The sequence below is a fragment of the Apium graveolens genome, unplaced genomic scaffold (genome assembly GCF_009905375.1).
Source record: "Apium graveolens cultivar Ventura unplaced genomic scaffold, ASM990537v1 ctg5274, whole genome shotgun sequence".
Taxonomy (NCBI): domain Eukaryota; kingdom Viridiplantae; phylum Streptophyta; class Magnoliopsida; order Apiales; family Apiaceae; genus Apium; species Apium graveolens.
This window is the reverse complement of record NW_027418904.1, coordinates 55,569-83,032: the sequence shown is the minus strand read 5'-3', so window position 1 is coordinate 83,032 and position 27,464 is coordinate 55,569. Positions and strand designations below refer to the sequence as shown.

The window sequence follows — 27,464 nt, the reverse complement described above, 5'->3', positions numbered from 1 at the left end:
GAGAAAAGGTAAGAAAAGTGAGTAAATTGGTAGGACCAATCAATATTTATTGTATAAAGTGGGCATAGTGAAGGAAAGCCGTGGATGCACTTAAATTTTATATTATAAAACTTTACTACTTTTGAAAACTTTAATAATGTAAATTATTGAAAGGAACATTCGAAAAAGGAAAATGCAAAGAAATGGTCAAGACGAAAGGAATATAACCTTCGGTGAGTTCTGAGGTTGGGGCCCTTTTTCTCTATAGTCAATAAAACACATGATTATATCTTATCGCATTCAATATAAAATAAGAAGTATCACATAGCTATGAGTAAAACTATGTAATTATAAAAGAAATGTAAACTATGTAAGTATCAATATAAAAGAAATGGTCAATACTATGTAAGTATCAATATAAAAGAAATGGTCAATACAAAACCCAATATTCTACACATTTAAGGGTATTGCTATGAGTAAAACTATGTAATTATAATTGTCATATAGATGAAGATTGTATATATATATAGACACATAATTACAGGGTCAAGCTCCTTGGAGAACCACCCTAAAATTAGAATCTAAGAATTACTCCCTCCGTCCCAATATATCTGTCTTGTTTGAATTTTGATGGTCAAATTGACTCAACTTTGATCATAAATAAAAACTCATCTTTTCATTATTTTGAAAAACTGAAAACACATATTAAAGTAGATTAAACATACTTTATAATGATATAATTTTTATAAATATTTTCGATAATGTATTATATGAAATTGTTAGTCAAAGTTGGGTCAATTTGAACACAAAAAGTCAAAAAGGACAGATAAATTATAAATTGGGACTGAGGGAGTAGTATTTTACATTATTAGAGGTTGTTTGATAGACAATTTAATACCCAAGAACTGAACTTCAATATCTTAGGAAGTGAGGATAAATGATCTTGTTTGGTTGGCATTTATATGTGAAGTGAAAATACCTTTTGTAGAAAGCGGGAAGTGAAAATATCTTGGACATTTAAGTTGACATATACCGTGAAAGGTGTTTACCTACCATCTCCTAGGTAACTTGAACTTGAACTTCGTCAGGAGTATATTATTTACAAAATACATGTACTGTAGTATTATCAAGGGTTAAGGCAGGAGGGTATTTTAGGCAGTTAAGAAAGTAGGACTATGTATGGCTAAAGCAGTTGTACATTTTATTATTATGCATTATAAGAAAATGGAATTCATTCCACCAATTTCTCTCCTCTTTTCTTTCTCTCTATTCTATCTTCCTCCCCAAGTTATCTTTTCTCTCCCTCTTAATTCTCTATTCTCGTACTTATCTTAGTCTTTATCTTCATTATCAAGCTATAATTTACTGTTTATTGCATTTTAATTCAGAAAATACCAAAAATAGACTAAATCATCCATTGTAAGTAGGGGTGTACGCGGTTAGGTTTGGTGTTGGGAGATCAAAATCGCACCAAACCACATATAGCGGTTTTCTTAAATCTCCAACCACAGTCGCGATTGCAGTTGAGTTAATCGCGAATTTTTCAACCGCGATTTTGCAGTTGGTGCGGATCGACTTGCGGTTCAACCACCGACTTGTACGATAAATGATAATTAAAATAGTTCATAAGAATATGCCAACCAAATCTTAGAATTCTATAAAAATAAAATGTTCTTACATGTAGTTCCTGTAAATTGTAAAACACATCCCGGCAACAAAATAAAAGATAGTACCCCAAGCCCAACACTCAAAGGCCTAAACGTTATATTCTATAACTTTTATATACGGTGTTTTATAATATAAATATATATATAGCTGTTTGTGGTAGCGGTTCGATTTTTGCGATTATTTAAAAATTAAATCCGCAGTCAATCCACGGATTTGCGATTCCTGTACTTTAAATTCGCATTCCATCCGCATTTTGTGATTATCCACTTGCGGTGCGATTGCGAGTGGTGCGAGCGATTTGTGCGATTGAGCGAATTACTTGTACAACCCTAATTGTAAGGTTGTTGTTCCACCTAATTGTAAGGTTGTTGTTCCTACCAAACTTCCCATAAAATACAACTAATACAGAGTTTGTAAAACATATACTTGTAATGCACATGAACTTTACAAATTTAAATTGCTTTGCAATAGAACAAATAGTTTCCAATGTCATTTTTCCAGTGTAAAACTAGAAATAGAAAATAAAAATTATTTATGATTATGCTTATAGTTAATTTTCAAATTATCAAATATAATAGTTGGAAATGTAGTTGTTCTAAATATAAATATAAAATTTCCACATATCCATGTTTATAGTTTTAGCTAGTAAACTTTCAAATATTATTAGTTATTCTGCAATAGAAACATAACAGTTCCCAAAAAAAATAATTATAAACATAATTATGATGTAGAACAAAAAAAAAGAAGAAAAAATGAAACTCAAAGAGGATCGAGTGACAAAGAAAGTGAAACAACTTTGTTTACCTACCAACCATATAAAGAGAAAAAGAGAAAAAAAAATTGATAATCGAGAGATATACCTATAAGCCAAAAAGGAGAACTGAGTACTGAACTATGATTATTGGCGGAGCTACAAATAAAGTTCAGGATGGGCAAAATAAACTCAACTTTAAATATTCGATTTGATTCAAATCATATGAATTTTTCGGAGTCAGACAATTTTTAATTCTTAGTAAACAAGTACTTTATTCAGTAATCCTTTTGTTTACATCGCATGCATTAATGTATACACGTCATTTTTTCAAACTGACCATGAATTAGGTGTTATTTAGCTAATCTGTGTTTTTCCTCAATATATAAACTTAATATATGATACAATTGTGTTTTTAACTTTCAAAGAGTTTAAGCACATATAATAGAGGTTTGCTAGTCATGCAACGTTCAGAATTTGAAACTCAGATAGAATTACAACTTTCCGAATTGAGAAATTCGCACATACTTGTGCGAGCAAACAAGTATTTCACAAAACTAATTAAGATTCAGTTGACAGAAAACAGAGTCCCCCAATTCCTGTTTGCTAGGAGGGTTGCTATTAAAAAACAACCAAAAGAGGTGACAAGACACAAGTCCTTTTGAACAAATCTGCTTATTATACCTGATATTATACATATTTAAAGTTCCCATCTAAAACAGTAATCACAAAAGACTGTTTACTCTTAGACTAAAGAACAATTTTTTTAAAAAAATAAAGTTAATAAGCAATGCAGTATTAGCTAATTTAAGAAATATCAAGTTGTTATGAGGCACTACCAAAAATTCTCTACCAAATATATTTTAAATAGTTTTGAAACAAGAAGAATGAACTTACTTCTGGAAATAGGACAGGACAATCTGCAACATGCCGGGCAAGATTCAAAGAGGCGGGAGTACTAGGTAGCTCTCCAGATGTTATATGGTTGAAATAAAATGTAGCAATATAATCCGCAGCATATGCACACTGAATTAGAATGAAAGAAATTGATATCATTGTACAGAACATTCTTTATATCTTAGTGATTGAGACTATTTTATAACAAATAATATGTGTATAGAATATTTCAGATTACAGACAGTGTTCAAATACCAGCCCGACAAACAAAAGCTCGAATAATATTGCATATCGTTTTTTTCATATGGTCTTGGTGATACACATCATTATTTCATTCAATTGTGAAACATGTCTTTGCACATTAAAGAAAAATCTAATAATTAGAGATCGTTGGTAATAAACTCTACTGAGTAAGATTTAAATTTATATATGTTAAACATGGCAATGTACAAATATCAGAAGACTTCATCATATAATTGCACGTGATGAATATCATATGTATCAGTCACAGAAACAACTACAAATTCGAAATAACATATACAAACCTCACTTATAATGTTCGCATCGGGTGATCTCAGACCAGCTTGAATAGTTCCAGCTATAAACGCAAAGGTGCTTGAATCAAGATTCAAAATGAATGTAATCTGGGTTTTGAGGAGAATTTCCAAGAAAGCAAAGTACGCTCGTGCAAGCTACAAATGACGATAATAAATAAACAGAAATTGGTAAGCATATTTATACTAGCAAATAATTAAATATAAATATAGTGATAAATAAATGTAAACAAAGCGTGCTTCTGCCGAAAGCATAGTGATATGCACCGAGAACTAAGAGTCCCTTCTCTCTCCATTTACATCTCGAACTATTTAATAAGGCTAGACTAGGTAGTAATTCTCCATGGCATAAACTTAAGTTAATAACTAAAATGTATCAGCCTACACTGCGGTTTTTGATTTGCAAGAAAAATTAGAACACATCTACGATGTTAATTAAACCAAGAAGTTTTGACCAAAATCCAGCTTCCACTAGTTTTAACTAGGAATCCTGATCAGCAATCACTAATTACAGTTTGCCAAAATAGTTTTTTAAGACCTTATCCATACAGATACCCGCTTTATACTAAGACTGTAAGAGGCTGGTCTACAGTATCAACCAAGAAAACATGGTCTCGAGCTTAACATAAGATCACAACAATTAAGACTTCGCATTTGTCATAGGGTATTTCAAACCATTTCTGAATTTTTAGCATATACATATTTGGCAAAAAAAATAAAAAAAATTCTCATACGTAAGATGTGTTGCTCACTACCTTTTGGTATGCCACTATATCAGTTAAAGGAATTGAGAGTATCATCTTTAAAGAAATATCAAGAGCATCTGCAAGTGCACGGTCACCATATAGTTCAAAGACACCAAAATTTACGTAGTTACCAGCCAGTGCTGTCAAGTGATAACAAATCACAAATTAGAATCAGTCAACATTATTTCCATATCCAGTACAGTAATATACAAATTTGTCAACAATGCATCACAAGGGATCAGACAATATAAGTCAAACCTAAAAAAGTCATAGTCCTATAGATAAGTTAATATAATGGATTAGATCTTCATATAAACAATTAAACATCAACTTAATGGATCAGAATGAATTTTTAACATTAAGTACGAGATGTCACATACACATAACAAAGCCTTTTTCTGTTAAATATATACATCTAGCAAAACCTACAATATAACAGAAATAATATCATATTATGAGTACCTCGTGAAAAAATAGTCAACGAAATCCAAATTCCCTTATACTTGAATGCATAGATATCCGCATGATGAGCAAGTGGCAAAATTCTCGATCCATATGTAACAAGTACTTTGCTGACTTCTCGGAAAAGTAGTATGCCATTAGCAGACGTCATATCGAAAGTTACACGCTGAGATTTGTTCAGAACAAATTCAGCCATGAATTTCAGTAATGGAGTTGTAACCTACACAATTCAACGTGAAAACACAGCTCAGTAACTTAAAGCACACAAAAGTTACTTACCTGTCTACACCCAAGGCATATATAGAATAAGAATCTTATGTAAACAGAGATTTACATATACTTCAACTAATGAGATACAAAAATCTCTGTTGCAAGCCCATGTGAGGATATAATGACCATTCACTACACAAACTCTATTAGGACAAACTCTACCCAAATTTTATTATGGCAGATGAAGCCATAAGGCTATTTATTTTTAAACAGATGAGGACTGTGACTGTTGGAAACCAAATTGACATATATTACTCCATCCATCCCATTTTAGTAGTCCATTTTGAAGAATTATTTGTCCCATAGTACTTGTCTACTTTTATATTCGATACACACCATACATAATTCTCAGAGATCACTCTCTCTTAATGTCATTTCCAATATTGGCTACTTTTCTCATATATATATACATATATATATATATATATATGGGTTGGGTTCCATGGAGAACACCTTAATTGGAGAACACTGGAGAACACTTCATTTTTCTTATATTTTTTTGTATCTCTTATTCAAAATGCATGTGTTATGTTATTGAAAACAAAAAATTTGTATATAGAAAAAAAAATATGAGGAAATTTTTACATAACATATACATGTGTTATGCACAATAACTATTCATACCATACTTCTATATTTAGTGTTCTATAATAATTATGACAATATTTTTTAAAATTTTGACATGTTATGTAAAACTTAAATATATTTATGAGAATTTTTGATGTAATTCAAGAAAAAATAGTGATTTTTTTTTTTGCAGAACACATAAGTATAATTACAGAACATACTAGTTCTCAGGGGAACTAGTTCTCATTTGAGCCTAGCCCTGTATATAACAACCCAATGTGGGTCATGTTTCTTGGGAACCAATATTCCAATAACCTTAAGAACCTTACCTATATTTAAAAAGAAATGTTATATATAAACTAAGGGTAAAGTTGTCCAATAAGATAAGATAAACAATTCAGAGGCAATAGATATTTGATTAACTAGAACTGTACCCAACATCAATACATCAATATCATCACTGTATTACACAAAATTATCCATCAACATCACAAAATCTCCTATTTAAAACACATACTTCCATCAATTCTTGAGAACATTCAAGTTATAATATAAATACAAATATCAGCTTCAAAAATTAATGTGCATGACTTTAAAATTCGGGTGCATAACTTTCAAGTTCATCAGTAGAACATTCTATCATAGTATAAAGTATAAACACAATTTAATATAACAATGCTAAACAACAGTTAATTTAAAAATAAAAAAGTTCAGTTCTAGAACTTCAAAATTCACGTGCATAACTTTTAAGTTCCAAGTTCAGCAGCAGAACATTGTATTTCTACTACAAAACAAAATAGGTTCTGCAGTGAAACCCTATTGGGATAATTCTCTTGTAAAAAATCGTTTAACAAAATAAATTCAAACTTCAAGAAAAAAAAAATTAAAATTTTAAGAATCAACCAAAAGAAATGTGGTATTAAAAATTATTAATAAAGAGAGAAGATTCTAATAAATGAGTGATTGATTAAATTTCCTTAAGTAATTTTTTATTCAAACAATAACCTTACAAGGATTTTCGCATTTAAAATAAAATGAGTGGGGACAATTGATTTGAAGGCTATTGCCCCGTTCTTTTTTAGTGTTTGGTTCTCTCTTGAACGAAATCCTTTTTTATTGCATTATATATATAGGGTTTGGTTCAAGTTCAAGGTCTTCTCGTGAATAAACCCCTATATAGAATGCAATAATCATGTTGGATATAGAAGCATTTTCAGGAGAGATTAGAGTATATACAAAATCACAAATGATATTCTTCTTTACTCCAAGTATTCCCCTAAAAGGTAACTAATCCTTAAAAAACAAATATAAATATCAAAATCTAAATTATTCTGGAATTATTACTGGGTCTTCGGCATGCACATCTCTAATCAGTAATTGAACTAGCCAAATTTTCTAAATCTATCCTACATCAGTTTAGCATAACCAGATATAAGCATCTCAATTTAATATTGCAAGTCAAATTAGCCACATGGCATTCAGTTAAGGAAAAAGAGAGCCATAACCAAAGTTATCAAGTTCAGGTGTAGTTGAGTGGTCTGTTTACATGGAAATTTGGACATTCCGCCTACTAGTTGGGTAGAAATTAAAGATTCATCTCGCCACGGGTAAATAGCAGAAAACTGCCAAGAAAATTATAGTCTCGGTCTTCATGTGCTTGCTACTTAAGACTATTAAAAAGACTATATTTAAAGGCTAAACTTTTTCCTAGTTTCCTATATGCTACCTCTTAATGCTAATTCAATCATAAATAATGATTACATACCCATGCCTCGCAAATCACAAGTTATTGTGTGTTCTTTATTTGTATGATGCCAGACAAGAAAAAAGGAAAAAATATAATAAAATAATAAAATATGGATGATAGGGGATGGGGGCTGATTTAGGGTTAGGGTAGAATTCTCTCGCAAGAGATTCAAAAACAACTCTTAATATAATTCTCAATAATAATAATCACTGCTGAATTACAATGATAAAAGTACTATATATAATAAGTTACTTTCCTAAATAAACTATAACTCTAAAATATATATTAGCAATAATAATATACTTAAACCTATTCAATAATAATAAATAGGCTTCCAAAGCCTATTGAATTGTCCCCAAATACTTTCTTTGGGCTTTTTACCCGCTGTCCTGCATCAATGGAGCTGGTCATTCAAATACAGTAAACCACATTAACACTAAACCCCTAGGTTTCCCAACTAAGGAAGAGAGAAGATAGAAAGGATCGCAACCCACAAACTTTTCTATCAGCTTAAAAGCGTATAATGCATAATAATTTATAATAAATTAAAATTTACACCAAGATTTAATAACATATACTGTTGATTACGACCAAGTACTATCGGAACCATCCGTACAAACTCTTATCTTGCTCTCTTAAGATGTCTAGAAACATTATCTGTGTGACCTTTTAAGTTTAATTTGGGTAGATATATGATAACTATATAATACTCCCGTTCCTAAATAAGTGTCGATTTTGGAACAGTTAGTAAGGCATAAAGTTTTATTTTCTATATTAGATTAATATTTTATATAGTAAACTTTCGTTTGATACAAAAATTTATTATCGAGTACAAATACATTTTTCTATGCCAACATGCGTTCCAAATGTCAAAAGGCAACTTATAATCTAAATTTCCCAACAATATAATTACCGCAAAGAATGCCTAGTCTTACATTTAAAAAGGAGCCACTTTAGGACTGGTGCCCTCCTTTTTCCCTTTCTTTTCCCTTTAATGTAGCACTATTTGACTTAACTAAATTAATTAAATAGAAATTAAAAATTATTACTGCTTTTTTATACGAGTAATCATATTATTGACTAAAATTAAGTAAGATACTGACATTTATCAATAGTTACATGGAACCATTCAATTGCAATAATGTATGATCTACTATCTATACTAATATTTATCATCATATACCTAATTTGGTAACATAGGCTTGTTTATTCGTCTTTCCCATTCATGCAATCACCAATCTCTTTTACTTCAGATATCTTATTAAAGCTCCAAAGGAATAACGAAATCCAAACAATTAACAAAGGTAAGTTCCGTACGTGGTATACTACAGATTATAAGTGTAGCGAATCCTGTGCAAGGCACAACATGTATATTAACGAAGAGAATAAAGTTCCTAATATTACCTCAGGGAACTTAAATTTAAATAATTTAGTCATATTAAGTAGATTATTATGAATATTCATATGTTTCCTTTATTCCAGAATTTTACTTATTCTCAAATTTTCTTATTACAAACAATTGTAATCTTCAATATCAATATCAAAATAAAGGGAGAAAAAATGTGACCAATTATATGATGAAAATGACAAGGCCGAGATGTATCAAGCAAAGGTATTCAATGATTGTACAACAAGTTCTGGAAGCCAATACGGATGTGCAAGTTGATGATGAAGAGTTTGTTCCTTTTAAAATTTATGTTCTGGTGGTACAAGTTGATGATGTCAAAGAGGTTATAAAGCGGATGTAAATAATACAAAGTTTCTTTGTAAAGATGTCACTTTGATGTTAATGAAGTTAGTTATTCCTAATTACTTATTCCAAAAATTAATGTTCACCTCATTTGAGTCCAGTTCAAATTAAAAGAACTATTTCTTCATAATAGCTCGTGTTTGAGTTTTTTGCGAAGACAAGATGATGGGGACAAAGTAATTAATAAAATTAATCTATATGAATATATTACATTTTTTAAGGGTAAATGAATTGTAAAATGTGTTCTCCCTTCTCTCCCCTTCTTTGAGTTGACAAGCCGCCACAGATATGGTTTCTAGAGTTATACAATGATTTCATTCTTTAATGCCTTCCAAGTCGGGGGATTAACCCAATTGTGACCCGAAATCCGACTAATCAATGGCTAGCTTGACAAACAGGTTGACTTTATCTCAAAGAACTAATCAATCACCCTCATCAAACATATCATCATAACATGATGATGTTGATCTTATTATGATTTCTCACAATTATAGTTTGAAATATAAGTATATGATCTGATACACACCCTTTTCCTAGCTATTCAACTTTGGGATTTGGAACCATCCAATTCGAATTTAATCACACTGATCAAAAATTCAGATTCGCATGATTAAAATAACAAAAAAAATTGAACCGTAATCAACATCTTAGAAAATAGACACCTAGACAGCTTATACTGCAATAGACAAATCAAAGACAAATGGAAAAATCAGCTTCATTAAATTCTTGTTCACCTCTGGTGTGTCAGCCCAATATGTGATTGCCTTTAGGAGAAGTGGCATCCGTGCAGGATATAGCCAGTCAAAGAGTAAACCATACGTTTTCCGACTATAGGACAGAGAAGAAAGAGTAAGAGGAAAAGTAAGTGCAAAGAATCTGGTCGTGCTTAATTAGAAAGACTAACCTATTTGTCGCCATAGCAATTCCTCTGAGATCACGCATTAGTCCAACTATTGCTTGTTTAACAGTATCAGTGCGAAACATTCCATCAGGTATTGTTTCCAAATAGACAAAGACCTTCAGGGGAAGAAAACCACAATCACAGTAATTTGAGTAATAGAGAAACAAAACAAACCCCCACTGAAGACACCGCATCAATTTATTATCACTATTTCAATGTGCAAGTGCTTAGAACTTCGAAAGCTAAAACTACAAAAGAACAGAAGCCGGATCTTGCAATTGACAATACCAAAGCACACCAGAATGAAAATCTGAATCCGCATAAAGATGCAAAATTTTTAAGCATCATGGAAGTTTGGCTAAAGGAAACTAGGTCTGGAGTTGTACATCTTGTACTGAAAGACTGGCAGTTACTGCTGCAACAACAGAAGTACTTAACATTTAACATACCTCCATCAGAGGATCAAGTGAAGACTTGAATTTCAAATTACCGTCTTCTGCAAAAACCAGCAAGCCAATAGTGTAGAAGAAAGTAGTTCTACTGCGAGAGAATCTGTTGTCTCGGAGGAAAGAAAAATGCTCCCTCTGAAAATACAAATACAACAAAGTAAATATGTGCTTCCAGATTCCTATATCTGTGATTCACAAAGCCCAGCAGAATAGGTTAATATCATACATTGCTGTACATAATAATTGATTGGACAGTCTCCAATTTCAATAGCAGCTTGCAACTCGTGTATCTAACAAATATAAACAGTCCAGTGTTAGTACACAGACAAAATATATGGAACATCTCCAATCAAGTAACAATGCAACAAACGACTCACCCTGAAGCTAATTCCAAGAAAAGGTTCAAGTTACGAGTAATAGCATCCTCATTCTGCACATAGAGACATAACACGAACTGATTATTATTTCATAAATTAGAATAATACGAGTAACTATTAAATCATATAAAATTTACCTCAACATAACACTTTAAGTTTGTTGCGATCTTCCCAACAATAACATTTAACACTTTTAAATGATCGTCAACCCCAAGAAGCTCTGAAAACCGGGAATACAGCCTCTGCAATTACAGAACGCCAACGTGGAGAATTAGATATACTACTAAATGATGGAAATACAAGCTTCTGACTATCTCCACTCTAAGCAATGCTGGAGTAGCAAACTTCACCTTGGATGATTCCATTGCTTGGTCACCAATATAGGACTTAAGGAAATGCCGGAGAAAAAGTAAAATGGCATGATCCAGTCTCTGCTTGCTTAATTCATTAAATCTCTGAAAGTGTGAATTCAGGAATAACGATTAAGTCAAAAATTATTACCACTGGAATGCTAATAGATAATTTATATCACCATATAGCCAATCAATGTAGTCACAATATTTGTAGGTTATAACATTCGACCACTCTCACCACTTTTTGGTATTTGTAATTGCAACTTCTAGTCCCTTGCGCATAACTGCCCACTATAGCCCCCCCCCCCCCTCCCTCCAAACACACAGATACACACATCCCTGCCTCGTGCATCTTGCATGGTTCTCCAGTGTTGTGTTTGGTTGGGGAGAACACAATGGAATTATTGAAAATTTGAGGAAAATTAATGGAGGTTGGAGCGAAGATTTCGAAATTAATAAATTACAGTAGTAAATGCAAATTTTCTATGATTAGAATCTTGAAGAAAATGGGTATGGCGGGAATGGAGAAAATTCATCTCAAATTGAGGGGTCTGAGCTGTAGTTTAGGTTCTTACAAACGGAAGGGAGAAAAATATGTAAATTATAAACATTTACCCATATCAAAGTTCAAAGTTCAAATTTCATTCCATACCCTCCAATTTCGTTCATTCCACCAAAACATGACATGAGACTTGAACAGCCTTAACAGTTCTTCACTGGACAGTTGTATTTTAAGGTAGATGTATATTTCTTATACCTGTTAAAAGTTCGTTCATTTTGCATATTAAGTATTAACCAATATTAATCTAGTAGTTACTAGTACAGAATTTTTATAAAATGGTCAACTCGTATCAAGCGGCTTTTCTGCGTGCTTTTAAAGGTCATAAATGATACATGTGAAAATCCCCTCACAGCACATAATATAGACAGACCTAACACTGACCCACAAGCAGATGCGGACACGTACTATTAACAAATATTCTCTGTCATCTTCAGCAAGTAAAATATACTAATCTTATCCCGAGATCTTTTAAATTACTCTGACAATTTTAGAATAAATGCTAGTATAGTTACACTTGTCTCTTTAAATTCCTGATATATATAAACAATTACTTTGCTGTATTATGTCATACGGAAAGCCATCACCATGAACAGCATGATCACTCTATGAATAATAAAGAAAAATATAAAACAATATATTCTTTGATAATCTACAGTATTTCTTCATTTGCATACCTGATTCTGAAATCCTCTGTCAGTAATGTTAATCAAGTTGAATACACGCGCTGAAAGTTCTGCATCATGTAGTTCGTCTGATTCCCCACTGAAAATGGTTATTTTAATAAAGTAAGGAAAAAACTAATTCCACATTGCAGAAAAATCATATTGAAAAAATTACAAGTTGTACCTAGACTTTATCTTTAAGATTGCAGCAACTATATGAACCATCCAGGCAAGTTTGGTTTCAAGAAGACACAAATTACTGTTTACCCCGTTGGACTCTAGACTCGTCGCTTCCTAAGTAGTACATAATGACACCAAAAAACGTATTAACAAAAAAATGGCATATGTGCAACATTTGTATCATCAAAAGGATTTTCAGCATACCATATAAAACTGCATGATTGGATCACTTATTTGCAGTATGTACTCGCAACAGCTCTCATACTGAAGGCTCAGAAAACCATGTTAAAAGTTTTAAAAGAGAAAATGTTGTTTAATAAAATCAACTAGAAATGACATTAAGCTGTAAAATTCAACCTGAAATCTACAAAGATGACGAACGCATTCAAGCTGTTCCTGAAGAAGTTCAGCATTGTCAAGTGGATTCTCGGAATCATCATCTGGTAATTCAACCTGCAAGAAACCATATGGCAAGAATATATAACAAGTAAAATTATTAGCACACATGAGGCAACAAAAAAGCATAGAAAGCATGTACTAACCTGGAAAGATTCAAACTTCGATGATATAAAACGCTGCACAATTTCCAGAACGAATTCATTAAGCAAGCTTGGTCGTTCACCCTTAAAGTTTCTCAAAGACGTCACCAATTTAGACCAGAGCTCAAGAAGATGGTATATACTGTTGCTGGCCCACTACATAAGACACGAGAATATCAGTTTAACCCAAAAATAGTATGTATTACCACTATACTATTCCATAGGTATCTACTTCTTTAACTTAAAAACACCATCATAACCTGCCATGACTGTAGAGACTTCAGTGTAAATTCAGCTACTAAGCGTATCCAATCATTATAGCAGTCAGTGCTCACAATCTCAGACAACTATATTGAAAAAAACACACCCGGCCATGAGAACAAAAAATATATATAACTCTTTAATGAAAGTACAATCAGGTGAACTCTGTAAAGAGTAATCAATGAAAACTGATAGAGGCAGAGAACTTTCCATTGCCACAAACAGATATTAGCCTTTCAGAGGTGGCATTATATACCCCTTTAAAAAGTAAAGTACAATATCCAGTTCATTCAGAAAAAGCATTTATGTGTGTGTGAAAGTAACAAAAGGCGTCGCATAGGTTAAAGATAAGAACCATTACAGCATAAGGTATATGTGGTTAGCTTCAACTTCAACAAAAGTTCATATTACTAGGTCCACATCATTAAATAATGATGATTTTAAAAAAATATAACGATCTCATCTTTAAGTGCTTGAGGTGACTAGAGAGATCATATACGCCCTAATATCATCTGGCATAAGAAGATCTGCTACCAAATATTGAGTAACCAATAAATGATTTGCTTAGGCTCTGCCAACAATGAAATGGAAAATTGTAAACAATGTCAAAGGAGAAATTGGAGGAAGGAGAGAGAATGAGGAAGGGCAAAACTTCTATGATGATATGTGAAGAAATAAGTAGGATGGGGTACGTCATTTTAAAATTGGCTGGAGTGAACTTTACTTCAATTTGCTAGGAATAGAATGAAGAATGAATTCAAAATCTAAATGTTGGCCCATTATTTAGCAAAAAAAAATATGTTGGCCCATTAACAGTAAACATTTCATCCCATTCTCTGAAATTCAGTCGCTCCAACCGCACACAACATTAGGCAAGAAGGTAAAAAAGTTTTACATAGAATTAAATAATTTTGGGAACGAGAAATAGCTACAAGTCAAGATATAGGAAGGCAGGGATAGCCTGGAACTTAAAAGTTTAATAATACAGGCTTTAAATCTATTGTCCCTCAGAGCCTACTTGTAAACAGATTAAAATGCCTAATCTTTAAAACAACCCAAACCATTCCCCACTGTTTGGCAATTTAAATTCATATCTAATCACATTGATGCAGGATAATCTAGTAATGTCTTTACACCTTAAAAAATAAAGAAATTTTCAAAATGTATATTATCTGGAACAGTTTCTGGTGTACACGTGGACCCTTCATACTAGTTAAGGAAACATAAATATTTTATCTGGAAAATTAATTGGTGTACACTCGTACCCTTCAAACTAATCAGAGAAACAACTTTTAACACAGGTATAAAAAATAAAGTACGGGGGAGTATTAAGCAAATGTAGTTATATGACGAGTGTTTTAAATATTAAATGTAGGTATATTCAAATTAGAAGTTCGGAATTACATCATAATTAATCTTAAAGCGTCCAAGAAGGCGACAGAACTCATGGTAGTTGTCATGATCAGCCAAACCTGCCAGTCAAATCAAACAAGAGCATAGAAAAACGTGAAAATATGAAATGGCGACACCAAAGTTCACACACACACACACATATATGTTAAAGTGAAGATAAATTTATAGAATTTCAAAATACAAATGAAGTACATATATGTAGAAATGCCAGGGAATATGGTGATGCATAGCTACACACCCAACGAAGTAACTCGGATAACAACCTCTTCATCAAGAAAGTTATCCACCTCAAACACGGATTGGAAAAGCCACGGATTATACAAAGAGAAATGTGATGAAGTGATAAAATTTAGGAGTTAAAAGTAATTAGGTTATGGTGGCAATGTGCTAGTAGCTGATCCAATTTGTTTTAGAAAAAGTCTTGCATTTAATACAATAAAGGCAGACTCTACAATTGAAGAGTTAAAATATGAAGGAGATTATCGAACAAAAATGACAACTGCAATGCCACATACATTCCCATACTCACCTACGTCATTCGAGGACCACAGACACCAAACAATCAGTGAATAAAAGACAGAATCAAATTTTCAGAAAATCTAATAATCAATATATAATATTGATTACATGATAAATGAAGTTCGCATTTGAAAAAGCTCAAGCCATTAAATTACCTAATAACCAAAAAGCAATGTAGCTGCTGCTAAACATATCTTAACAAAGCCTATATATCCAAAGTATGTCGGAATTTACCTTTCCCTGTCTGTAAAATATCTTTCGTTCCACTCATCAGATGCGAAAGATATTTGAGTCGTGCAGCTGCATTAGTAAACAAAGATCTTCTTACAGAAGCCAAACGTACCAAGCACTCCAAAGCCTATAATCATGGAAACTTAAAGTTAAAAGCTTGACAAAAACACATGCTGCAACATTTAACAAAACCAAAACTTAACAAAAATCACATAGTTCAACAAGCACACTAGATGAATTTATTATGAGAATTTCAATTATTGCATTACAAGGGTTTAGAAACAACTTTCAGATTCTTGCATGTGTGCATGCGCCAACAAACCATGACAAAAAAATTGAAGTTTTACATCAACATGCTCCCGAGGCGAAGGCCAATATACTATATCCATCTGTGAGTCTTTTCAATTTGGAACAAAGGTCAAAAGTACTACTCAGAAGAAAGAAAATAAGATAAAATGGAGCTAGCTATTATCAAAACAGGACTGCTTTTCATCCTTATTCCTATAATAAGGAATTTTGCAATTTAAAGCTTCCATAAGACATATGGATTGGCTCCCAATCCACATACCTGGTAAGATTCAATATAATCAATTTAAAAATATATAGTTCGTCAGCAACATGCTCACAACATATAGTAGGTACACTAATATTATAATAAACCAAAAAAACATTAAAAAAAAATTTAACAGCCTTTCCAATATCCTGTACCCTCCTGGTGTACTTGTGTTCAATTATTTGATCATATATGTTCCCATATTTATATAGTACAATTAGGTTTCTCGAAGTCATAGCTAGGTCACTGGTCGTAGATAGCTAGATTTCCACTGATGAGCCAAACAAAAGTTGTATAAAAATAAGCTTCTCACGCTTAATTAAAAAAATTGATCATGCCAATCTCTAGGATACATGATATGTACAAAATATACTGATATATAAACTTCCTAGGAGATTTTTGTTTTTCTTATTGCTGTAAAGGAAAGAAGAATTGATGTATTGAAACAACTGAGCTAAAGAGTCAATTTCGGTACATTACGGCGGGATGTTCATGAGATGGCCGTCTTTCCTATTTTTATGACGGGATTTATGCTTTCTCAACACTACAAATATTAAAATTATTATTTGAATTTCAATTTTCTAAACATCAACCTACCAAAGCCAAAAAGTATAGCATGAAGACTGAACTCCACCCAAAATGAGTAACCAAAAACACCGGGTAGTTCCAGCCAAAAGTCTGAGTACAAATGGCATATCTAGAAGGGCAACAATTGTTACAGAAAGAATTAAAGATAAGCCCATACCATCGATAACCCCGTATCATCATCAATGCAATAAGCAATTAACAAAAGCTATTACCAGCTCAATAAGGATGCAGAAATAAATACTAGCATTCAGAATCTATAAAAAATACCCCAAATACAGTCCCCGCCCCCTATTAAACACCTCAACACAAAATTCAGACACATAATGCACTGACTTGAGTATTTATGCATCAGACCAGGTAACATAGTGACCAACCTCTCTTGATATCTGAGGTAAGTTCATTGCATAGTAGTCAAAAAAAATCTGCAGAGTGGAGAAGTCCTCAATAACTTGCTTCCAAGCAGATGGGACCTGAAATCCCAGCCCAATAATATATGTATATAAGATAACACTGGAAAAGAAAAAGAATCTACAGATGAACTACAGAAGTACAGGTAACATGTCCCATCAGCACATAACATGTAAGAAAGAGCACCTGAATAGATCCAAAATCTTCTGAACTTTCGTCGATTGATGCCCCCATAAAATCGTATGTTAGGCATTTCAGGGCTAATGAAACAGCCAGCTGTTGTAAATTATTTCCAACTTCATAAACACAAAAAAACAGCAGACATGATATTGAGAAAATACATTTCAAATCAAATATGTAAAACAGAAACTTAGCCATGAGTGTGTGTGTAGAACAGAAGTGACTACAACATAATGGCAAAAGAATGTTAAAGAATATATTACCATCAATTTTTAGTTGAGATAAAGAAGTCAGTGATATTCGAAATATTTGTAAAAGAGACTGTTCTCTGAATGAAACTGCCACCCTCCGTTGCTGTGTGGTTGACTGTACTGGATTGGACTGATTGTCAAGAAATTACAGTATGTTAGTTCATGAAAAATATATAACACAAAAAAATTTAAGGAACCTTCACTTTGGTAACTTAAAAATACAAGTTATGTTAAAGATCACAATCCCACTTTACGAACATTACTTATTTAAGAATCTTGTTGCCTCTAATTTTAGGAATCTCAGTCAAATGTCTTTCAACATCAAATCACTAGTTCCATACCACCTAGAAGTTATACATACGGAGCTACCACATAACCAATGCCGATAATGTAATTTTTATAATAACAGCTAAAACTTATCATCAGATATTTCCATTCCGGATGATTTCCTAGGCAGTATTGACATCATTATTATAAGCCATTCAGACTAAAGACTCTCATACATAAGAAACTGTTATTAAGGCCCCCAATATATGTTTGTTTCATAGGATCCTCGACTATCTGTCGAATTGTTCTAGTATTGTAATATAATTAATTCATGCGTTCTCTCATGGAAAAAAAATTCAATCATTTTCAAGTTCACTCCCATAAGATTACTAACTTTTTGGTAGGGGATGAGAGGGATGAGAATAATAGTCCCCAAAAGTGAACTAGAAAGTTAACTAATCAGGTGAATGGGACTATATTACGGCTTCAAGTATGACGGAAATTCAGTACCAATTGCATATAATCCAGGGATTATGATCTCATCAAACAAGCACAGACCTAGTGCAAGGAAGCAAGTGGACAAACAATACAGAGCTGCTAAGACACACAAAGAAATATTTTCAATGCTGTAGAACCGGACCGAACAAATGAATGTGAAGCATTCGTCGTTCAGTGTAACAGTCTCTAATTGCTGCCCGTGTATAAATTGACATACTAACAGAATCTGATTTTTGAACATAAAGACATAAGTCTCTGGATTTCTAACACTAGTGACAACATGTGACTGCTGAAAAAGAACACTGGCTGAGATATCAGGAAGAAAATTATGACGCTGATTCAACCCGGGTGTTTCAGGTAAACAAATGCAGAAAAAATGTCAGCACATGGATACCAAATTTCTTAAACAAATGTTACTAACCCAAACGAAACAGAAAGGAGGGATTATGAAACTAGCTTTGATTAAAAAAACATCTAATCATATATCAGGGTCTTCAAAAAGGGACAAGGGACTAGGACTATTCACTAGAATTACCCAACCCAAAGGACTCCCACAAAGTATGAAGGTCTTTCAAAAGTAATTATACAGTCTTAATTCTAAAAATCTAGATACCTTGGCACACTAAACCAAACGTAACCAGTATATCCCACTTATCGCAAATTATATGGAGATGCCTTAGCACACTAATCTCAGGAAATTATAATTATAAAGTTTTAAGGGCCCAAAAATTCTTCAAGAAGCATAACACTGGAAATGGAAGTCGGAACTTGGTGGACAAGCTCTGCTAGATGATCATTGATTTCAGATAAGAACTAAAACTAGTAGAAACTATGAATAGCCTAATGGGATAGGAAGTATCTTGTTTAAAGTGTTCAATGGATATGATTAAGCTCTTTTTCCTCTCTCCAGAGTCGGAACTTGGTGGACAAGCTCTGCTAGATGATCATTGATCACAGATAAGAACTAAAACTAGTAGAAACTATGAATAGCCTAATGGGATAGGAAGTATCTTGTTTAAAGTGTTCAATGGATATGATTAAGCTCTTTTTCCTCCCTCCAGAGTCCTTGAAGTTGCCAATATAATGAGCTACATTAAAAAAGGAAGGCAAGACTACCAAAACTACCAGAGAACATGCATATCTTTGAAGAATAGATAACCAAAAAAAATAAAAATTAAATTTCATAATTATGGTAGATATTGGATGCTCAAGTTAACTGAAATAATTTTTGTTAAGTTATTAGCTAACAATAGTTGAGAATGAACAACCTGGAACATTTCAGCAATCAGCTGAATCAATATCTTCAGGCCAATGGTATAGTGAGAAGCTTCCTGATGACGAGTGAAAATAAAAGACAGATTAATTTAGAAGGTTACAAGAATAACATTTTTAATAGATTGTTTAATGCATATATAACGATACTAACTACAAGGCATTTAATTTACATGTTAACATCGAATGATAATATGGAAATAGCTTGGTAAAAAAATTACTTTCCCTGAATTGACTAGCTAAAAACTCTATCATACGAAGATATAGTAAAGCAATCTAAAGACATCTAGACATTTCCATACATGTCAACCAATAAACAGAAGTAAAAAGTATTACCTACTAACGATAGGTACTATGCAAGACATGACCAAGTACATCTGCCTCGAAGACAAAGTGACAATTTTCATACAATCTGGTTATATCTCTTTACAGTCCAAACATAACCTAATGTGAATGATTTCGCCTAGTTCACACAAGACCACTAGATGACTTGATAATAAAGAACTAAATTGATTCAACTGGTATCAAGATTTAGTTATTGTGCAATGGCCAGCCAGGAAATGTAAATAATGCGTGGTTCCCATAATCATACCAACTAATATTTTCCTTGCAAAGACTGATTGCCCTTGAGCATAAGAGTAGAGAACTACCTTTCCATTCATACAAATGTAAGGACAATATTTGTAATTATTTATGCCTCCAACAGAAATGAACATAAAGAATGCATCTGATTTTAGACATCAGGAATGCGTATACTTTTACCTACTAATCGCAATTTTAACAGATGCAAATCTACCAATCTATTACAAGATCTTCAGAGACAAATAGGGATAAAAGAATTTATCACTCTGTAACCACATAAGCATGTTCTCTGCCATTCGATAATGGGTGCAGGTGCTTCATTCTCACACTCCAAACCATGGATAGTATGGTAATTAAACTTCCCATACACCATCAAAGATCATATTTAATTTTAATGTAAATGTCTAATCATTTATTCAGGGATATATCCATTAGTGACACTAACAGATCCCATTAGATTTTCATTATTTAAGTATATAGAATTACAAATAAAAGAACTTACATGAAAGGACAACAAAAAAGATTCCTCATTTACTTTAAGCGATAATACTATCCTTGTATAATTAAGCGTTCAGGTATATTAAGATGTATTGCTAATAAGATTATATGTTTGAATTTTCAGATTTACTTAGGATGACACGAAGTTCAAAAGAAAATGTGATTAGCGAAACCGTATGGACACGGATGCAGATCCAAGTGTCTTACTCTTAGTTTCTAAAAAAATTGGAATTCGTGAAAATGGATCCAAAATTGGACACGGGTGCAGGAATTCGACATATAACCTTCACGTAAGTGAAATTTTACCAAATTTTTATTCTTTAAATTGTAAATTAGAGTCATCTAAGTTCTACGTAATAAAGAAAACATATACATATTTGTTTATGTCATATTTATAGCATAAATCAAAAGGATAACATGAAAATAGTAATCTATGGATGTCCCTCTCTAGAATTAAGTTGTTGCAAGCAGATTTCTTAAGTCAAAGTATTCGGTTTCCATGTGAAATATCCGACTCATATTCCATACCCACACCCATGTCATGTCCGGTCGACACGGGTACGAGGGCAAAATTGAAGAGTCCGGGTAACGTAGATTTCAAATGCATACATAGCCAACAAAGGGCCCTATGGTGCAGCATAAATTTAAAGCACCTGCACTTCAAAAACCTTGCAAATAAGTTGATAAAATTACTGAAGTGCCTCTAACAGAGCAGTTTTAGAATGACTCACTAAAACAGAAAAAGATCAGAACATCCTGTTATGTTAGACCTCAAACTAATGATTTAAAGTTTAGATGACCGTAGTTTCGCTGCAAATCAGACTGAATTATTATCAGTAATATTTATTTCTAATCTACACTATCTTAAATATAATTAGAACTATAAAGGTAGGTTGTTGAATTAACAAAGAGTTAAAGATATCTATTAAAGCAATAAGACACACTCTTGTCACGTCGACGACTAGTCGCCGACTAGTCGCCCAGTCGACACAGGAGGATAAGTCGAAGCCCGACTATTTGTTTCTGGCGTCCATGGGTTTTACCCAGATCCAACCCGGTACCCGACCCGAGTCCGACCCGGTACCCGACCCAAATAAGTAAAAATTAGGTTATTTGTGTTAAACTTGCACGTTTTTAGATCCACACAAGCAACAAGAAAAGAAAAAGAACAACGGCGATAAAGAAAAAGAAGAACAGCTCCTCCGATCTCCGATCTCCGATCTCCGATCTCCGACCAGCGACGACACTACTCCGGCGAAGCTTCTCCGATCTCCGATTTCCGGTAAGTCCATCTCTTTCTTCTTTCTTTCTCCTTCATCTCCTTTCTTCTTCCATCTCTTTCTTCTTCTCCTTTTCTCTCGTCTGTCTTTTGGAGTAATGTTGGAGATTGTGTAGATGCATCACTGCATGTATTTCTATTAGTATGAAATTCATAAATGAAGTAGTTAATGGTCAAACCTGCTCCCATTTCGAGTCAAGAGGTGTAGGTGTTGTGCATTGCTGATGGTGATGAAAGGCCTGCTTTGGCTGAAATTGCAGCTGCTATTGATTATGCAAAAGCCGAAGTCGAGAAGAAATTTGGAGGTGGAAAAATGGCAATCCTGAACAAAGTGGTGAAAATCATTGATGATCGTTGGAATATTCAAATGGGAAAACCATTACATGGAGCTTCTTTGTTTCTTAATCCCGGGAGATACTTTGATCTTCTTGAAAACGATCCCGACTATGCCTCACGACTTAGAGAAGATTTCAATGATGTGCTTGAGAAGATGGTCAAGGATAGGGATACAAGGAACAAAATATAAGTGATTATGCGGATGCCTACAAAAATACTCGGGAAGGCTTTGCAAGGGAAATGGCAATTGAGCATAGAAAGTCAAAAAGTCCTCGTTAGTTCATTTCAAAACTTTGTAAATTTCATAAAAAAAAAGAATGCTTATTTTGTGTTATTCTTATTTATATATTAGTTGATTGGTGGGATGCATATGGAGGCCGTGCGATTGAGCTTCAAGCATTTGCTAGGCGTATTGTTGGTTTGTGTGCATCATCTTCCGGTTGTGAACGCAATTGGAGTACATTTGAGTTTGTAAGTGCCTCGTCTTTTTTAAAGTGTTTATTACTCTATTGCCAATTTGCAACTATTTCTCCTATTGTTGGCCTAATTACATTTAATAAATTTAGATACATATGAAGAAGAGGAATAGGTTGGAACATCAATGTTTGAATGACTTGGTGTATGTCCAATACAACCGGAAGATTGAGTCAAGATTCAAAAAGAGACGTGAGCTAGGAAGGAAATTTTATCCACTTGTATTTGAGGACTTGGAATGGGCTAATGAGTGGGTTGGCATTGAGGATAGGTTTTGGGAAGCGGTGGATATAGCTTCGGGTGCATCCGAATCACATGAGGGACGTAATTTTCCGAGGAGAGCTAGAGGTGGTTCCACTCTAACCTATACTCGACGGAACACTAGTTCGACACAAGATCGGATTGATGAAGAAGATGAAGATGAAGATAATATTTCTTTCGATGATGAGGAAGTGGAAGATGATTATGGTGTCCCACCCGAGGAGAATACCCAAGGAGGAGATGGAGATGATTCCGAGATGGATGATTATGATGCATGATTGTGTTTGTTTAGTTGATTTGACTCTTTTGTTATGTTTTTATTTGATTAGAGATGTTTGACTTTGGGTATTTGAACTTATTATCTATTAGTTTTTACTTGAACTATTATTTTGAAGTTTGTTTACTTATATTATATATTATAATTACCTATAATAGGATATTGTCGACTATTTACGACTTTTTACGACTATTATTTTGAAGTTTGTTTACTTTGGGTATTTGAACTTATTATCTATTAGTTTTTACTTGAACTATTATTTTGAAGTTTGTTTACTTATATTATATATTATAATTACCTATAATAGGATATTGTCGACTATTTACGACTAGTCGGGCGACTTGTCGACTAGTCAATTCCACGGTACTCGGGCTCGACTTGTCGACTTGTCGACTTAACAACCATGATAAGACAACCTTGATTTGGATTCTGCAAAGAAGTCACCAAACTAACAATGTTAAAACAGCCTTTGTTACCCGAACTCGGCTAGAAGTGTCCAACATTGGATACATGTCCAATTGTCAAGTCTCGGGAACATTTTGAAATTGTTCATGTTTTTTTGCTAAAATAATTGTCCATGTCCCAGTGTCGAATATCTGACACAGGTACTAGAGGCAAAATGAAGAGTCCAAGTAAATGCAACTCAAGGAAGGCAAGCCTAATTCTAGTGCTTATGCAGGTAAGACTAGTTAGTATTATTGTCTATTAATCACACCTAGACTGCAATCAGTTAAAACTGTTAAAAGCTTTCAATACTTGTGGTAGCAGCACTGAAGGGAAGTAAAAATTCATCTAGAAGTTTATCCATTAACAACTACTATTAATAAAAAGCTTGAGATTAAGGAAATATAAAAACTAAGGTTAAGCATATTGGGAAAGAGAGATGCATCTCAGTACAATGATAAGAACCTCAGCATTCTGCTGTTAAGATATATAGTTTTATTACAATTGTGTTTCACCTGACCCATAAAAGACATGGACTCTTTAACCACTTCTCGAAAGCTGTCATCCTCAAGCCAGCCAAATTTTGTGATTCGGCATAGGACACGAATTAGAGCCCCAACAACAAAACTCTCTAAGTTAGGCCCCCTGGTCGCCAGATAGCTTAAAATATAATTTCCTTCAAACAGAAAGCAGATTAGTAGATTGGATAGTTACAAAATCCAAAATATAGTATAGCATCATTAAAATAATTTCTTTAACTAAAACATTGAAAACAAAACCACTGTGAATAACCATAATTCTGATGTATGATGAAAACATGACCCTTTTACTTCACAAGTACTGGGAAGGTACAGGGGTGGAGACAGAGTCATATGAAGTAGAAGAAGACAGCCTACAACATATAACAGTATAATTGCTTAAAGTTCAAAGAATATTACGAATATCAAGCCGTAGCTGCAAAGGTAGCCGTTGATCAGTGACTTGTTTTAACAGACTCGAACTGGCCATCATTAATGCATATGGAGTTGATGCATTCTGTAGAACATATTGACACTGCACAATGTAGTTACTGTCTACTGAAAAGCATCTGAGCGCATTTTCTGCATGAGATCGTTCAACAGAATCCTGAGATTTGTACAGCCTTTCACACAAAGACTCCAGCTGTGCCAAGTTCTCCATCATTGATAAAGAGAAAAGTTCCGATCTCGAGAAACAAAATCAAAGAGAATATTATCTCCTTATGCAGCCTATAACCAATATAATTATACACAGCTCCCAAGCAAGTGAATATATATTTAAAGCCCAAAAATGCAGAGAGAATGAGATAATTGAACACGTCTCAAATTAAATCAAAACATCAAGCTTCCAAGTTGTTGGTATCAATACACGCCAAAAGTAGAATGTTGTATATTTGTCTTACACGACATACAGACAACTATTTCAACCTTAAATGATTATTTCTAAAACATGAATTAAAATTGAAAAAAAGACGGCTCAACATAAACCCCAATCCGCAAAGCCCTGTGGAAGTAGCTCCCTTCAGCTGGAATTTATACAATTAGTCCTGAAAGACAAAGAAAAATGGAATGAACACATAATAACCATAATAACTCATAACTAACTATTTAATGTGATGAATTCTGCCGATAAGTTGTTACATAGATACTCCACATCAAACTTGTCAAAAAAACAACATAAAACTCGTATGAAAGCTCTGAGGTAGGTAATAAACCTAAAAAGACAAATCGGCCGTTTGGCTGACCTCACATGTAAGAAATACTTTCCTTTTTATTACTTTTAAAATAGATTTCAAGCACACCCAAACTGGCACATGCACATTTAAATATAAGCTAATTAGAACTTTAAACATTAGGTTAAAGTAAAATACACTCCTCTTCGAACACATGATTTGAGATTCAACTTTTAAGGTCAATAAGACACTTCAAAATCCAAATTGAAATATTATGATATATTTCAAAAGTTGGCATTTGCATATTTGTCATTGTTGTTTTCAAAAGGCTCACGTCACCTACAAGGTACGTAAAATTTACTGCTGAAATAAACCATGTGGGAGAGATTCTAAACACAGATGATGAGAAGGTACTTCTGTGTGTGTGTGTGCATGTGTGTGTGAGTGTGTGTGTTTGAGAGAGAGAGAGAGAGAGAGAGAGATGTCCCCAATCTTGAATTTCTCAAGAGAATTGATAAATAAGCTGTTTAACGGATGCAATTTCTTATGGCTCATAAAAATTTAATGTCATTTACATCTTAATCATTGCATTTGCAGGAGAGAAAAACTTGCAAAGATGAAATGATGCAATTTAATATTCTCCTCTTTATTTGTCCAGGGCTTTGAATCATGCAACTTCTATTTACATAATGTGGCACCGGAAATTACAACAAATATTCTAGCAACTCTCAAAAATGTAAACTAAAAACTTCTTGCAAAAAACATCTTATACTAGTAACTAAATGGAAAATACATATACGACATTTATGCCCAAGGAATCAAGAACTCTGTGAATCATATCTTTGAAGTCTCCGCATAATTTTTTAATTTTCTTCACATAACTCAAATTCCGAGCAGTATTCTTTAATTGCACACTCAAGTAAAAATCGCAAACTGTCTGCAACTAGTACAACAGCAGTAAGTAAAGCTGCACATTCTAAAGTAATCCGATTGCAATAGAAATCATCACATCTTCTAAAAATAATCTCGATTACGATATATCCAAGGCAATGAAATTAAACACACACACACGGAGATTGAACTATACTTACAGCAAAACAATCAATCAGATTAATCAATTAAAACATACATGAATTGAAATCGATAGAGAACAAAAAAAAATAAAACGAAAGTGAAGTAATCAACAAACTCAACTGTAAAAAAAAGGCAATAAGAATTGATCGGGAGAACAAAAGTGAAGTAATTAACAAAACTTACATGCACATTCAGTTGCCACTAACACGAAATGATTTCACTCGATTGGATACAGAGACAGGATGTGTGTATGTATATAGGGGGGTTGAAAGACGATGAAAAACCTAATCTAGAGACGAGAAGAATGGATTCGAAGCAAATGAGTAACAGCGAGGCTGTGGGGTGGCTTGTAGAGAAATTTTTGTGGATCGTTTTGGGGGATGTTTGCAGTAAAATATGAAGGGGGTAAAACGGCAGAAAGTAAGTCACGGGGGTTATTTAACGCGTACTATTTGTTAGGGGGCTTTTTTGTGAAAATTTGTCAAATTAACCGATCTATATCAATATCAATATTAATATATTTCTAATATTTACTAGTACTAGAATTGCTTTTTTAGGGTGAACTTTTTGTGAAAATTTGTCAAAATTAACAGGTCAATATCAATATCAATATATTACTAATAGTTACTAGCACTAGAATTGCTAAATTACCGTAAATATTTTGCCTTACTTTTTTTCTTTAAGCCACTTGATG

At 33.2% G+C, this 27,464-nt stretch overlaps 2 protein-coding genes across 2 annotated transcripts in view; one reads left to right on the top strand and one right to left on the bottom strand.

Moving 5' to 3' along the window:
- LOC141702539 (uncharacterized) overlaps window positions 1–27,188 on the bottom strand; it is a 31,938-nt gene extending 4,750 nt beyond the window's left edge. The window contains exons 1-26 of the mRNA XM_074506204.1: window positions 26,954–27,188; window positions 24,945–25,570; window positions 24,522–24,682; window positions 19,852–19,914; window positions 17,831–17,948; window positions 17,574–17,683; window positions 17,354–17,449; window positions 15,842–15,965; window positions 15,080–15,147; window positions 13,675–13,761; window positions 13,418–13,570; window positions 13,233–13,328; window positions 13,080–13,139; window positions 12,880–12,989; window positions 12,708–12,795; window positions 11,469–11,573; window positions 11,256–11,360; window positions 11,119–11,171; window positions 10,968–11,031; window positions 10,742–10,876; window positions 10,296–10,408; window positions 10,126–10,219; window positions 5,058–5,277; window positions 4,605–4,735; window positions 3,841–3,987; window positions 3,296–3,424 (exon numbers count right to left, since the gene is read on the bottom strand). Coding sequence (XP_074362305.1) covers window positions 3,296–3,424; window positions 3,841–3,987; window positions 4,605–4,735; window positions 5,058–5,277; window positions 10,126–10,219; window positions 10,296–10,408; window positions 10,742–10,876; window positions 10,968–11,031; window positions 11,119–11,171; window positions 11,256–11,360; window positions 11,469–11,573; window positions 12,708–12,795; window positions 12,880–12,989; window positions 13,080–13,139; window positions 13,233–13,328; window positions 13,418–13,570; window positions 13,675–13,761; window positions 15,080–15,147; window positions 15,842–15,965; window positions 17,354–17,449; window positions 17,574–17,683; window positions 17,831–17,948; window positions 19,852–19,914; window positions 24,522–24,682; window positions 24,945–25,188 — 2,874 coding nt within the window. The 5' untranslated portion in view covers window positions 25,189–25,570; window positions 26,954–27,188. The remainder of the gene's footprint in view (window positions 1–3,295; window positions 3,425–3,840; window positions 3,988–4,604; window positions 4,736–5,057; window positions 5,278–10,125; window positions 10,220–10,295; window positions 10,409–10,741; window positions 10,877–10,967; window positions 11,032–11,118; window positions 11,172–11,255; window positions 11,361–11,468; window positions 11,574–12,707; window positions 12,796–12,879; window positions 12,990–13,079; window positions 13,140–13,232; window positions 13,329–13,417; window positions 13,571–13,674; window positions 13,762–15,079; window positions 15,148–15,841; window positions 15,966–17,353; window positions 17,450–17,573; window positions 17,684–17,830; window positions 17,949–19,851; window positions 19,915–24,521; window positions 24,683–24,944; window positions 25,571–26,953) is intronic.
- LOC141702540 (uncharacterized) lies at window positions 21,833–23,622 on the top strand. The gene is made up of 3 exons (XM_074506205.1): window positions 21,833–22,824; window positions 22,903–23,021; window positions 23,117–23,622. The coding sequence occupies exons 1-3, from the start codon at window positions 22,791–22,793 to the stop codon at window positions 23,561–23,563; spliced, it is 600 nt and encodes a 199-aa protein (XP_074362306.1). The 5' UTR covers window positions 21,833–22,790; the 3' UTR covers window positions 23,564–23,622.
- Window positions 27,189–27,464: the final 276 nt, after the last annotated feature.